At 40.0% G+C, this 15,899-nt stretch overlaps 1 protein-coding gene across 3 annotated transcripts in view; it reads left to right on the forward strand.

The window, feature by feature from the left end:
* The window catches only part of ZNF800 (zinc finger protein 800), a 122,703-nt gene that overhangs the window by 62,974 nt on the left and 43,830 nt on the right, over positions 1–15,899 (forward strand). For all 3 annotated transcript variants that reach the window (XR_003943559.1, XM_030216131.1, XM_030216130.1), the window contains exon 5: positions 7,345–7,488. Coding sequence is in view for 2 of the 3 variants with exons in the window: in XM_030216131.1 (XP_030071991.1) it covers positions 7,345–7,488 (144 nt within the window). In the remaining variant the exon portion in view is untranslated. The remainder of the gene's footprint in view (positions 1–7,344; positions 7,489–15,899) is intronic.

A 15,899-nucleotide genomic window follows, 5' to 3' on the forward strand; every position in this document is an offset into this window, starting at 1 on the left:
CTGAATGTAACACTGTATAACAACTTGGAGTAAACCGCCAGAGCTTGGCGCAGTCTTTGGTTTATTAGGTATGAGGATAAATCTAGCTATTAGGGTTAGAATTATATATATATATATATTTTTTTTGTTTGTTTGTTTGTTTGTTTTTTTTGTTTCTTGGATCAGATTACCTTGATTTTGTGGTCGATATTTTTGAATTTATTTCTATATATATTCTTGTTTAATTCATGATGAAGATTTGCATATATTGTGTATTATTATTCAAGATTGAATATTATGTATGATAAAATTCTATAAATAAAAAAATAAAAAATAGTGATTTGGATGTTTGGCAAAAAAAAAATTCTATCTGCTGCTTTGTGCCACTTTTGGGACATTTTTCTGTTTTGAAAATGAGCCTCATAGTAATATAGTAGTAGTAGTATATTTATTTTTTCTAAATTTCTATTCACTATTTTTGCAATTCTAGATGGATCACAATCCAGCATACCTAATTTTAAAATCACAATACAATAAATAGAAAACATCACGACTGAGCAAGCATTAAAACATTAAAATCAGCCTAGATATAAAACCCATATCACCTCACCACAAAAAAAATGTATGTACAGTATTCTCAGTATTCTTTGTAGAATGGCATCAACATAGTCTATTCATCCTAGTAAGGAGATATCATAAATTTATAGCATAGGCTTTATGAAATAAAAAAAAAATGTTTAATTCAATTTTAAACTCCTTGAGACCTGCATGGTCCATCCAGTCTGCCCAACAGTCACATTCATTACCAAATCGTTATTGAACCAACAATCCAATAGTAGGATTACATTTTACTTGCTAAGTTTCTCTTTACAATGTCTTCTCCTTTCCCACTGAGATATACAGCACCCACACTCATACAAAACAAATTACTCCATTTCTGATAAGAGTAAGTTCCCTTTGGTACAATATAAATATTATACTCTGAAAGCATTCATCACATGTGCATGAACAGTTTTAGTCCCCAGTTCCAAATAGAAATAAGAACAACAACAACAAAATTGCATTAGCTTTACTCACAGCAAAATAATCTTTCGTCTCAATCATTTGGACGTCATCCATGTAGATTTGGTATTGATTTGTTACCATCGTGGAGGGTAATGAGGAAAGAATTGTACTGAAATGTTTGTATAGTGCATTTTTCACATCATTTGCTTGGGGTTTCATTTCACAGTTCAGCTTTATTTAATATCCAGCAAATAATAAAAATGTATCTAAGTGGTTAACAAATCAAGGGCCTCGTTTACTGAGATGTACTAGTGTTTTTAGCGCATGCACAAAATTAGCATGTGCTGCATAAGCGCCCATAGGAATATTGTGGGCGCCTACACAGCGTGCGCTAAAAAAGCTAATGCGCCTTTAGTGCAGCTTAGTAAACAGGGCCCCAAATGTAATATGATTAAATGAAAGGATAGAAACAAAAGGCAAAACTAAAATTACATAGGGAAAAAAATCCAAGGGAGGAGTAGAAATTAATGTATTCAAATTAACAAGAGACAAAAAAGGTAGGGAGGAAAAGTGAAAAGAAAGGGAAATTAACGTAAATGTGAAGGGCAAAAGCTCACTGTGAGGGGTGGCGAATGCTTGGAACTTTACTCATAACGAAGTAGATAGAAACGCTTTGGTGAAAAGATGGGCTTTAAGAATAGCTTTAAATCCCTAGAAGAGAGGGTTCAATTTGTAGAGTAATGTGGAAGGACATTTTTGATATGACGTCCAAAATCTGAATAGGAAAGGTCATTTTCAAAAAGGAAAAACGTCTATCACCCCCCCCCCCCCCCCCGCTCCCCAAATACTGTTTTGCACAAGGTTTTGTGATTTGGACGTTTTGTTTTTTTTTGGTCCATTTTTAAACAAACAAAAACCGGCGAAGTGCAAAAAAACACAAAATCAAGCCATTGAGATGTAGGAGGAGACTGCATTTTTAGTAGACTGGTTCCCCAGACATCCTAAGAAAGCAAAGGGGCACCCTAGGGGGCACTGCAGTGGACTTCATAAAATGCACCCAGGTACACATCTCACCACTGTTCCCTTATCTTGTTTGCTGAGCCCCCCCCAAAACCCACTACCCCCAACTGTACACCACTACCTTAGGCCTTACAGGTGAAGGGGACACCAGTGGGTTTCTGGTGAGTTTTGGAGGGCTCACAGTTTCCTCCACAAGTGTAACAGGTAGGGGGAGTTATGGGCCTGGATTCACCTGTCTGCAGTTCACTGCACCCACCACTAGACTACTCCAGGGACCTGCATGCTGTTCTAATGGACCTCAGTATAACATCAGAGGCTGGCAAGTAATATTTGTGATCACATTTTCTGTGGGTGAGAAGTTGGTTAGTGACTACTGGGGGAGTATGGGGAGGTCACCCCTGATTCCCTCCTGTGGTCATCTGGTCATGTAGGGCACTTTTTTGTGCCTTTTTCGTTATAAAAACAGGTCTAGCTCAAAAAGTCTTAGTTTTAATCTTGGATGGTTTTGTTTTGTTCCATTATGGCTGAAAAACGTCCAAATGTTAGGAACGCCCAGATCCTGCCCTTAACACGCCCCCTTGTGATTTGAACACACTTCTGATGGATACACTTCATAGAAAAACATCTAAAAATTGGTTTCGAAAATACCAATTTGAACGTTTTTGTGAGAAAAACGTCCAAATGCAGATTTATGCCACTTTTTGGATGTTTTTCTCTTTTGAAAATGAGCTCGATAGTGACCCTGCCCAACAGGATAAATTAATTACATATGGTATGATATGCTTCACATGTATACTTGATCTTGATTTGACCTTACCATTTTTAGGTCATAGATAGAAGTCTGCCCAGCACAGGCCTTGTTTGCCACCTTCTAAAGCTGAATCTGTCCAGCCACGACCAGGGCACAGATCGTAGAAATCTGCCCAGCACTGGCTTTGTTTCCCAATTACCAGTGTGTCTAAGCTTCTGTGGGTGTATTCCTTCTAAACAGGATTCCTTTGTGTTTATCCCACACATTTTTGAATCCCGTTAGTTTTCATCTCCACCACCTCCCAAGGGAGGGCATACCACAGGTATCTACCATCCTGTTAGTGAAAAAATACTTCCTGACATTCCTGATTCTGCCCCCTTTCAACCTCAATGCATGTCCTTTAGCTCTATCACCTTTCCGTCTCAGGAAAAGGTTTGATTGTGCATTAATACCTTTCAATTATTTGAACATCTGTATCATATCACCCCTGTTTCTCTTTCCTCTAGGGTATACATGTTCAGGTAAGCAAATCTTTGCTCTTATATTTTGCAACGCAAATTCCATACCATTTTTGTAGCTTTTCTTTGAACTACTTCGAGTCTTTTTACATCCTTAGCAAGATACAACCTCCAAAACTGAACACGATACTCCAAGAGGGGCTTCACCAACGACTTGTAGAAGGGCATCAACACCTCCTTTAACACCTCCTTTCTTTTGCTGGTTATACCTCTTTCTATGCAGCCTAGCATCCTTCTGGCCAGAGCTACCACCTTGTTGCATTGCTTCATCACCTTCACATCCTCGGACACCATCAACCCCAAGGTCCCTCTCCTGAGCCAAGCCTACCAATCTCTCCCCTCCTATCTGGTGTATCTCTTGTTTTTGTGCACTGCAAGTGCATCACTCTGCACTTCTTGGCATTAAATTTTAACTTATTAATTAAACTCTAGATAGTCATATCAAATATTTTTTTTATTACAAATCATTAAAAACGGACACATAAAACCATTCATTCATCTCCAGCCAGTCGCACACAGGTTTTTCATTAATAGTGAATCAGTGCTTTTTACAACAACTTAGTTATCCCTCTAAACAGGCCAGACCACAACTTTATTTATTTTATTTATTTATTATTGCATTTGTATCCCACATTTTTCCACCTATTTGTGGGCTCAGTGTGGCTTACAATACATTGTGAATGATGGAAATACAATTTGTTACAGTACGATTATGGGTTACATTGTGAAGAGTTATGGGAAGACAAAGTCAAGTCAAAACATCATTTGGGGCATAGAAACTATGGAATGTAACAGTGGGGAAATGATAGGGCGATCGAACAATAGCAAGAGAACTTGCTTAGTGTTCATTGAACTTTCCTTAATCAGCAACAAATATCACTTTACTTTTCCTCTGCATGTCCTCAGGCCCTCCAGCCACAGTTCCTTCTTTTCATCTCTTTATCACTGCAGGGAAGAATGTGAAACAGTTCCAATTCACTTCTGCAAGCTGCCAGCCTTGTTGTGTATCCCAATCAAAGCATCATCACAAAAAACTGTAAATCCAGTGTCAATAGATGTGTGAATGACTGAAATTTAAATGAGAGAATCTTCAGCTGCACTCCTTTATGTGGGACCGTATTTCACTAGTTGCCTCATCAGGAGGAGCAAACGTATAGGCTAAACAAAGTAAACATACAAAAACAAATATGTATCCCTATTAACTGCCACCTTAAATAATTGGTTAATAAATGAAAACTAAGCAGCTTTACCGAATGTAAAAAGTTCAGTCACAGGTCTCAAGAATCTTCACAACGCCTTGTGACGCCACTCAAATCAGCACTTCCATGTTACAGCAACCCCCAGAAGTGTTGCCTTAAATGGCATTCCCAACAAACAATTCACCATTCTAGGTCTAAGTTTAACCCATTAGGAACCATAGTGTTCACTGGAAAATGAACTGCTGCTCCTTATTTATCAGAGTATCTGATACATTCCCTCCTCCCTCGGGTATTATTTGCAAAAGGACCACAGACTTTAGGTTCTCCACTGTGAGTGTCTTGCAGACACCCAGTGAGACACCAGAGGGGCTTCTATTCTTGAATGTTTGATGTTCTGCTAATCTTTGTTTCAGTTTCCTCTTGGCTTGGCCTGTGTAATACAAATGACATGGACAAATTATACAGTAAACTACTTGTTGACTTTCAGAAGTGGTCTTGCATTTTAAATAAAAATTGGTTCGTTTTCCAGGAATTGGAACACTTGTGGTTGAAAGTGCATACTTGCAATAAACACAATGACCACATGGGCCATGACCCACCATAGACAGATGTAGATGATTTCAAAACTTTACCCATATTTACTCTCCTTTTATGCAATTTTCAGATGCTTTTGGCATGACGAATGGGCTCCAAGGACATTCCAGATCTTATGAATAATACTGCTCATATACATAATTAGAATAAGGGATCACTCACACTGTAGTGCTTGACATAGTGAGAATAACCATGAGCAATTTGCATATAATGCCCTTTTGTAAGTTCTTCTCACTAACCTCTTCGGGGGTGGGTACATGAGAGGTTGGCCAAGCCTAGATTAAACTGATTTCTTCAGTGAAGCAGCCCAACTACCTGTAATAGCACAACTTGAACTTCTCCCGCTAACAAAAGTTGGACAATCCTGGACTAAATTCTTTGCATCAGTATTATGAGGAAAATGAATGTAGGGTACTTCAAATGAACCTGAAAAAGATGAGTTTTTGCTTCTTCAGCAAAGTTATCTTCAATTTCTGTTTTTTTGCCTGCCTGATCAATGCTTTGCGTCTTAATTTGCCAATGCTTATGTTTTTTTCTTATTGTCTTCATGTGGATCCAGTTTCTGTTGCTGGAAAAGCCTCTTTCACATCTTTTAATTATGCCAACAATCATTTGGCCTTCCTTCCTTCATCTCTTAGTACATGGAGTATATGTGGTGCAGGTTTCAAAGACAGTATTTTTAAACAATATCTATGCCTGATGTAAGTTCTTTACTTTGGAAACAGGCATAAAAATACACATGTACCTGCTGCTGATGATTGCATGTATAAGAGGTGATTTTAGAAGGGAAAGTATTCTTGTACATTCCCTTTTCAAATCTGCAGCTTTTTACATGTGTTCCAGTGGCATCCACTTATATTCTCATTTCTAAAGTCACCTCCATAGTCTGGTTTGTGTGGCAGGTTGTGCAGGTGACCTAGTAGTCAGGACATTCAGGCAACACACGCTAGTTATTTAAAATTTTTACAAAGCCTTTTTTCATTCCCATGGTAAGACAATAGGACACTTCTCTGTGAACAAAGGGGCAGATCATATATGCATGTCTGTCTGAGATGATGGAGTACAAATGAAGAAAATAGCAAATGTTCTCCTTGATGAGAGATTTTGTAAGCAGCCACATTTGGCTGGCATCTGAATTATATCCTTGCATCATGATCCAGAATACGCAGGTAGACTGGATGGTAGTAATTGCTGTAAGGTATTACATTTATTCAAAAAGTAGAATTAAACTTAGGCACTCATTTTTGAAGCAGATAGATGTCTCAAAATGCTCCCCAAAATTGCCCATTTGCCAAAAACGTCCAAACTGTGATTTTCAAAAGGCAAAATTTGGACGTCCTATGCTGCAGGTCATCCAAATAGTAAGGGAGCATGTTGTGGGCATTTTTAGGGCAGGACTATGGAGGGCACACATTTATGATATCCAACAGGGATAATTGAATTGGAAGAAATATCCAAGTGAAAAAAAAAAAAAAAAGGAAGAAGGGTGTCTTAAGTTAGACCTGTTTCAGTTACTTCCAGGGTAATTGAATAGCTGACCACTGGAGGGTTTAAGGCATGACCCTTCACTCCTGAAAGTGACACTGGAAAGGAAGACCGGGCTACCTGACAATATTAGGTATTATTATGGGCATTCTGAATATAGCAGCAAGAAGGTCTGAAAGGTAGCCTAGTGTTCAGTGCAGTGGACTGGAAACTAGGGGGCCCAGGTTCAAATTCCACTTCAACTCTTTTTTTTTTTTTTTTGTTTCACCTTTAAATTGTGAACCCTCCAGAAACAGAGAGAATATCTACTGTTCCTAAACATCAAGTATTTCCCTTTTTCTGGAGGGCTCACCATTTAAAACAGGGTTGCAGTGGAATATGAAGCTGGGTGCCCTGGATTTAAGTCCACTGCATTGACTACTAGGCAGCCCCTCTGCTTTGCAGGGTCATCTGTGTGTTGCCAGACAAATTCCTTGTCCTGGTTTTTTGACATTCATAATTTGTGTTTTATTTTGGAAAATGGCTGTTCATTTTGGATGTTCTAACGTATTTTTGAACAGGAAACCCTGGTGTTTTTTCCTGTTTGAAAATGGCTGTGAGATGGACTCCCCCCCCCCCCCCCCCCTTTGGACATTATGAGAAGGATGTCCCAGTTCTGACTTGGATGTTTTTTCAAAATGCCCTCTTAGTGCATTAATATCAGGTGAGGCATTGAAATAGTGTATTAATATCAGGTGAGGCATTGAATTACTAACTTACCGGAAGTTTTCTTTTTTGTTTTGCTACATTTCAGGAACTAAACAGCTAAAACACATTTTGTTGAAAGAAGTGGATACCATCTTTGAATGTAAATCATGCCGCAGTCTCTTCAGAGGATTGCCAAATTTAATTACTCATAAAGAATTCTACTGCATTCCCAGTCTCGCTATGGATGATAGTAAGTTGCTTATTTAAAGTATCTAATAAAAAATTCAGGTATAATGGAAATCTTTATAAGCAAAGAATTTACTTTAATGTAAGAGTACTTTCTCCACTGATCTATGAGACTTGAGAAGGCAACAGTTCTTATAGTGAATATATTCTTTGATGGGATTGTGCTTTTTATAATTAGGTTGTGAAACAGATAAAAATTTCAGAAGTTACATGGTAATAAAACCAATCTCTGGCCAGTGATCTACATTGACATAAGAATTTTGCTTTAGGATTTGTAGTTTTGAATTGTGTATGTAGGAGTACTTCAACTTGAAAAAAAAACTCTTATCAAGAAATTCACTTCAACAGAGTTGTGGTATTGCAATAATTGTGGTACTGCAGTAATTATGCCATTGTATATATCCTTTGTTGAGTGTAGAAAGGTGTAGTCAGAAGAATATATACTACTCAGACCTATGACAAATATTAGTAATTGAGCACATGACTGTTTTAGTTTAACAGTAGTGATTTGGATTATAGATATGGCTTCTAGTTTTAGGTGTTAAGTTTGTAAAATAGATGTTTACTTTCCAGCTGCATAGATATGGTTTATTTGAGGGTTTAAAAATCAATGTTTAGTGTTTTAATGTCATGGGTACTATGGTTGGGTACCTTTTTCCAGTGGGAATTGAATATGTACATTTGTCACTAATGAATTATCAGTGGTGGGTGTAAGACAGGACAGGGAAGTGGTATTTTTCTTGTATTTACCGATAGTCTCCATTTACATTTTTTAATTTTTTTTGCATCAGAGGTGTATTGTTGGTGTTTAAGGTTTTTTCTTACATTTGTATCCCGTGCTTTCCCACTCATAGCAGGTTCAATGCGGCTTACATATTATATACAGGTACTTATTTGTACCTGGGGCAGTGGAGGGTTAAGTGACTTGCGCAGAGTCACAAGGAGCTGCCTGTGCCTGCAGTGGAAATTGAACCCAGTTCCCCAGGACCAAAGTCCACCACTCTAACCATTAGGCCACTCCTCCACAATTATAATTTTGCATCTGGCATTTGGAATCAAATATATGGTTTGATTTCTTGCAAGAATTCAAGATTTCCTCTTATAGAATCAGATGAACAGAGCAGCATTTTAGACATTTTAAAAGGCTATGAAAACCTCTAGTCTTGAGATTTGAGGCCTGGTTATATTCCAGAATATTAATTTTTATAAACACAGTTTAGTATTTTTTCTGAAAATGTTTTAGATATATAAAAATTTCACAGCTCTTGTCCCCCTGGTTGGGTATTGTTGAATCTATATCAGATAAACTTCTATATATAGTATGTAGATCTTATCCAAGTGCCTTGGTTTGCAGCAAATTTTTCCTTTTCCAGCCCATTTCCCCATTCCGCCTGGCCTCTCTTTTTCATGCCCATTCTCCTTACAGCCTTTCTCTTTTCACCTCTTGTTCCTGATTGTACATTTTCTCACTTTATCACATGGCAGTGTTTAACAACCCTGAATTGGCCTACTGTTGATAGCACCTGTGGTATACCTGGTTCGCCTTGACAGTGTTATGACTAAAAGGGCAGATAGGTTGTGAGGAGTGAGGGAGGATGAGAATACCATAACTGGAGGGGAAGGAGGCTAGGATCACCATAACTGGAGGGGAAGGGAAGACTAGTCACAAGGGGGTGAAGGAATGAAGAGGAGCTTTTAGGGGGTAATTGAGGAGAGACTGCAAGGAACAGGGATGGTGGAAGGGATGAATGATAGAGGAGACAACATGAGGTACAGAAGTGAAAAAACATGAGATTTTGTAGATGCTCGTCTGACTTTGCCGCAGACGTGCGATGGAGTTTTTAGTACTGAGCATGCAGGAGGCTTAGAAATATATGGCAGTGAGAAAAGAGAACCAATATCGAAAAGTTAAATGAAAACTGGTGAGGGGGAAAGCTGAAATGCAGAAAGAAATCTATTTAAAAATAACTTGTTGCTATCATGTTAGAACCTATTTTATATGAACAATATTTTGTCTTACGCATGTATTATCTGATACATTACATTCTGAAAGCCAGGCTGTTTCTCCAGTTTTAAATCTTTCAGACAGTCTTTCATGTCCTGCAAGTTATAATGATATTTTTATTTATTTATTACATTTGTACCCCGCGCTTTCCCGCTCATCGCAGGCTCAATGCGGCTTACATAGTAACAAGAGAATACAATCTATAGTAACAGAATCAACAAAGGGGGTATGTGATAGGACAAATGAACAAGGAGTAAATGGGATAGAAGAGGTTTGAGAAAAAGGATAGGAATAGGTAAGGCAGTGGAGTGATTAAGGAGAAGATGGGAAGAGCATGGAGGGTAAGAAGTTTGGAAGGAGATATTTTTACGCCTGTGCTTCAAGCACAGGTGTACTAACAGGAGATTCTCTCCGACGGAGAAGTTTGGCTCTCTCCTCAGAGCCATGTTTCTCAGTGAATAAACATTGGAAAAACATGCAGCGCCTTATATGGACGCCCATGTGTGATAGACGTCATTACATGCACACCTCCATATATGGACAGGGTCAGTAAGTGCATGTCTTCGCATTTATAATGGCTCCAAACATGGATGGCCGTGACTCATGGATGTACATGGACTGCCGTCATGCGTTCGGGGCCTGCATGCGGAGCTTTCCTTACATGGAAGTTTTATTTATATGGATCATTATCAAGTGTGTGAACTGCATATCTATGTTCCTTATATTGCAACATATGTTCTTTCACTTTCCTAGAAAGGGCAGGTAAACATGACACATGTTGACTACAGTGCAATGAACAAAATGCAGTTTGTCAGTCATTGAACAAACTGAAAAGCACTAATGAAAGTGACATCTTGAATGCACTTCTGAGATTGAGTTGACATAATTAGGGCTTGAAGTTTCCAACAGCTTAATTTACCAAGCAAAAGAAGTTCTGGCATTAATAACTATGTCAGCTCTCCTTGCTGCAAGGGTGGTGGTGCACCCATCAAGCAGGAGGGATATTTGGTGTCAGCTGTATCATTTTTCACTATCTGTGGCTAATGTATTATGCCACTGCCTCAGGACTTTGCAGTAAGTTGTAAACATGAAGCTTTGGGCAGAATTAGAAAAACCAGAACAAAGTACAATGTCTTAAGAATTTAGAAAATAAATAAAATAACAGGACTGATGTGTGCTCTGGCTGTTTATTTGTTCTGCTGATTTCTGTCATGAAATTAAATTTTACTTTTTAAAGAGTCATGTGTAAAACAAAGAGCAGTGATAAATTTTGGTAATAGCAATTCTTGAATACAATAAGTAACCTGAGTCTATTGAACAAGTGTGGGGTATTTTTTTTTTGCTTACTATTGGTTTAAAATTAACCATTTTGCTCTTGGTTTCTTAGATTTCTTTTTCAGCATTTTGACTGTTCCAAGTTAGCATGCATGCGCACACAAATGCTAGTCGACTTGCCTCATTCGTTCGCATGCACATCAATGTGACCATGCAGGTGCATGCGACCCAGTAGAGCTTTGCAGGGCCTTTCTCTATCCGCATTAGTGGCAGAGCCTCCCAGTGGTGCACCTCTGCTCCAGTTCAACCCTAATTTGAAAGATTTACCCACATAATTTACTTTGAAAACAGGTGAGCAAACGTTTTCTTGTCCTTGACTATTAAATTGGATTTTTTCCACCCAAAATGCAAGATATTACATTTGTAGGACCCCCCCCCCCCCCCCCAGTACATTCTTTTTCTTTTATTTCCAAGCCAAAATAAAGTGATTTCAGAAAACATATATATCCTTGTAGAATCAAAATTAATATTTAACATTACATTTGTAAGCCTAAAATCTTTGTGGCCCCCAGAGCTTTCTCTTGTCCACTTTGCGGCCCTTTACATGAAAAAGGTTGGAGACCACTGAAATAGACCCATGTGTCTGTCATTTTTGTTGATGTTTTTTTGAAGAAAATTTCTTCTTTTGACTTTGCTTCAGTTATTTTCTGCCTGAATGTTGATGAAGAGGACATTAAAGAGATATTACTAATGTCTTAGATGTTCATCCTGGATCATCACCATGAATATGTTTGTAATTATGGATCGTTAAATCCTGGGAATTCCCATATCTCCATGATTTACAAAATTAAAAAAATAAAGGAAACAGAACACCATGAAATGATAGGACAGAACTGAAACTCATAAGAAAGCAGTCACACAATCATTAAAAACTATATAGATTTAAAACAAATACTTATTTAACAATTGATAATAACTACTGTTGCTGAAAGGTCCACCAGCTGTAACTTGTATTGAAAATCATTGCAAAAAGGTGAGTCTTTCTTAAAAGGTTTGAAAAGACTGCTCGACACAAAGGCCCAGTGGTAGGTTGTTCCAGAGATATGGTGAGAGAAAGTAAAAGGCTCAAGAAAGTTACGACATCTGCTCCAGGATGTTCTCTTGAGCAATTTGAGCGCCAGTTATGACATCTGCTCAAGGATGTTCTCTTGAGCAATTTGGGCCTACTTTTCTTATTTAAAATTGGGTAATGATCTGAGCCTTTGAAGCTCTTGAAAATAGGGATGAGAGCCATCTTTATTGGTTGTCAGGGTGTTGCAGTAGTTCTAATTTCAGAACCTTGATATGAGGCTGTGACCCAGGTTAATTCATCCTGCTCTAATATAATACTTTGAAGGGTTTGTAACCGGTTTCTGAGTTTTAATGCATTAATCTTTAGCAAAGGCCTTGATGCTCCTCTGTGATACACAACTTTCTAGAATTAAAATGAGGTGAAAATTCTATATACATTATAGTGGCTTACCTGACTTGTTTTATGTATGAGCTGTCAAAAATTTTCATAAGTGATCTTTATCTGTAATTGCAAATAGAGCTTTCTTAGAGGCTGATGCTCAAAACTAAAGCCGTGTTAACATACTGTTAACACCGGGTTTCTTCATGTGTTGTTGTGCTCTTTGACAGAGCTTACAATCTATTCAAGACAGACACACCGAATAAATAAGGGATTAGGAAGTTTAATTTATTACGGGAATGATTAAAACAAATTGAGCATGGAACAGGTGAATAAAGGGTTAAGAGTTAAAAGCAACCGCAAAAAGTTGGGTTTTTAGCCTGGGTTTGAATAGTTCAGAGATGGAGCATGGCTTAGAGTTGCCCAGACAAATCTTTTATATTTTGAATTTCCTACACATCAGTTCACATCAGTTAACATTTGTTCAGGCAACTCCTTGTCTAGAAATGTTAACTGGTTCAATATGGGGAGAAGGCCATGCCAGGGGTACTGCTATTGAGCACTATCCAATTAAGGTTGTACAGTTGAATTGTGCTGGTTAATTTTAACTGGGTATGTTCTGCAGCAATGACTTAACAAGATATGTGTTTTAAATCGGGCTTGACAAAGTTTTTTAGGATCTAGAAGCCAGACTTGAAAGAAGTGGAAGTTTTTTTATTTATGCACATTCATAATGTGCACAAGGTGATGCACAGAAAGTTAAGTGGGAAAGGATTGGATAAGAGGCTACTGCTCTTCCCATCACCTACCTACCTACAACATATTTGGCTTTATGCTGCAGTTTCTGGGGCTAAAACTGCAGCTGTTAAGGGTGAGTGGGGTAGCGCTTCCAGCCACCTACTCCCAGAAGCTGCAGTCTTCATTGCTACTTGTCCCCAGAAGATGCAGTTTTAACCCCTCACCACTGCCAGTCTACCAAATTACAGCAACCACAGTCTAAATCCACTCTTCACCACCTGCCCAGCCAACTGCTCCCAACAGTAACATCTCTCAATCCCTCCCCTCCCTCCCCCAAAAAAGAACCAGATTCTTTAAAACTTTAAATTGATCCTATCAGCAGGGCTGCTGGAGAATCTCCTCCTTAGTAACAGTGCTCCTTATGGGCTGGTTCTACAATTGGTGGCGCTCCAAATATCCTCCTGATTAAGATATCTCCATATGGACCATCTTTGTAGGTGGAATTCCTCTAATATCTTTCTCTGTCTCCCCTGTCCTCCACAAGGCCCCCCCTCAGTTCTGTCTCCATCCCTGTTCCTAGCACTCACACATCCATAGCTTGCTCTCTCTGCCTCCCCCAGCATCTCCCCTATCACTCTCTCTCAACCCCTCCTCTTCCAGCACACACTCCATAGCTCTCTCACCCTTCCAACTCTGGAATACATCCCTATGGCTCACTCTCAATCATAATCCTAAAACTGTGCCCCCCCCCCCCCAAGATATATGTAACCATAGTTCTCTCTTGATGACCACCACCCCATACACTCTTTTGTGCCATATGCTCCCCTTTAGCTGGTTCCCAATGACCACCCCACCACAACTGAACTTTCTGTCTTTCCTCCACCTGTATATGCTTCCCCAGCTCCGGCACCCCAGCACACAAAACACTGCACTCTCCCCTCTTGCTCCTTCCCTTCACATCTTTCTCCCCCCCCCCCCCCCCCCCATGGCACATAGATGCCCAGCTCTCTCCCTCTCTCTCCACTCCTGTAGCACAGACACCCATCTCTCTCCCTCACAGCCCCAGACTGGCAAGGATTAGAAGTGGAAGGCAAGATCAGTTGCACATTGAGCCACATCCTCCTCTTCTACTGCGTGGCACTAAATATAAAATTTGAACCACGTGGTTCAAATTCTAAATTCTAAGCAGCAGAAGAGAAGGCTGTGACCTGACATACAGCTACAAACCTTTTCTTAGTTTTCTGATCAGCAGCAGACAGTGGACTGGGGTAGGGGTAGGAGGAGGAGGGTGCATGGGTGTGTTGGAGGTGCCACTTTTGGGGGGGGGGGAGGGAGGAGGCAACAGTAGAAAGCCTACTTCTACTGCTGCCTGCTTTTCACAGCTCATTTTGAGCTACCCATACAGTGGGGGAAATAAGTATTTGATCCCTTGCTGATTTTGTAAGTTTGCCCACTGACAAAGACATGAGCAGCCCATAATTGAAGGGTAGGTTATTGGTAACAGTGAGAGATAGCACATCACAAATTAAATCCGGAAAATCACATTGTGGAAAGTATATGAATTTATTTGCATTCTGCAGAGGGAAATAAGTATTTGATCCCCCACCAACCAGTAAGAGATCTGGCCCCTACAGACCAGGTAGATGCTCCAAATCAACTCGTTACCTGCATGACAGACAGCTGTCGGCAATGGTCACCTGTATGAAAGACACCTGTCCACAGACTCAGTGAATCAGTCAGACTCTAACCTCTACAAAATGGCCAAGAGCAAGGAGCTGTCTAAGGATGTCAGGGACAAGATCATACACCTGCACAAGGCTGGAATGGGCTACAAAACCATCAGTAAGACGCTGGGCGAGAAGGAGACAACTGTTGGTGCCATAGTAAGAAAATGGAAGAAGTACAAAATGACTGTCAATCGACAAAGATCTGGGGCTCCACGCAAAATCTCACCTCGTGGGGTATCCTTGATCATGAGGAAGGTTAGAAATCAGCCTACAACTACAAGGGGGGAACTTGTCAATGATCTCAAGGCAGCTGGGACCACTGTCACCACGAAAACCATTGGTAACACATTACGACATAACGGATTGCAATCCTGCAGTGCCCGCAAGGTCCCCCTGCTCCGGAAGGCACATGTGACGGCCCGTCTGAAGTTTGCCAGTGAACACCTGGATGATGCCGAGAGTGATTGGGAGAAGGTGCTGTGGTCAGATGAGACAAAATTGAGCTCTTTGGCATGAACTCAACTCGCCGTGTTTGGAGGAAGAGAAATGCTGCCTATGACCCAAAGAACACCGTCCCCACTGTCAAGCATGGAGGTGGAAATGTTATGTTTTGGGGGTGTTTCTCTGCTAAGGGCACAGGACTACTTCACCGCATCAATGGGAGAATGGATGAGGCCATGTACCGTACAATTCTGAGTGACAACCTCCTTCCCTCCGCCAGGGCCTTAAAAATGGGTCGTGGCTGGGTCTTCCAGCACGACAATGACCCAAAACATACAGCCAAGGCAACAAAGGAGTGGCTCAGGAAGAAGCACATTAGGGTCATGGAGTGGCCTAGCCAGTCACCAGACCTTAATCCCATTGAAAACTTATGGAGGGAGCTGAAGCTGCGAGTTGCCAAGCGACAGCCCAGAACTCTTAATGATTTAGAGATGATCTGCAAAGAGGAGTGGACCAAAATTCCTCCTGACATGTGTGCAAACCTCATCATCAACTACAGAAGACGTCTGACCGCTGTGCTTGCCAACAAGGGTTTTGCCACCAAGTATTAGGTCTTGTTTGCCAGAGGGATTAAATACTTATTTCCCTCTGCAGAATGCAAATAAATTCATATACTTTCCACAATGTGATTTTCCGGATTTAATTTGTGATGTGCTATCTCTCACTGTTACCAATAACCTACCCTTCAATTATGGGCTGCTCATGTCTTTGTCAGTGGG

This window comes from Microcaecilia unicolor, chromosome 10, assembly GCF_901765095.1.
Source record: "Microcaecilia unicolor chromosome 10, aMicUni1.1, whole genome shotgun sequence".
NCBI classification, from domain to species: domain Eukaryota; kingdom Metazoa; phylum Chordata; class Amphibia; order Gymnophiona; family Siphonopidae; genus Microcaecilia; species Microcaecilia unicolor.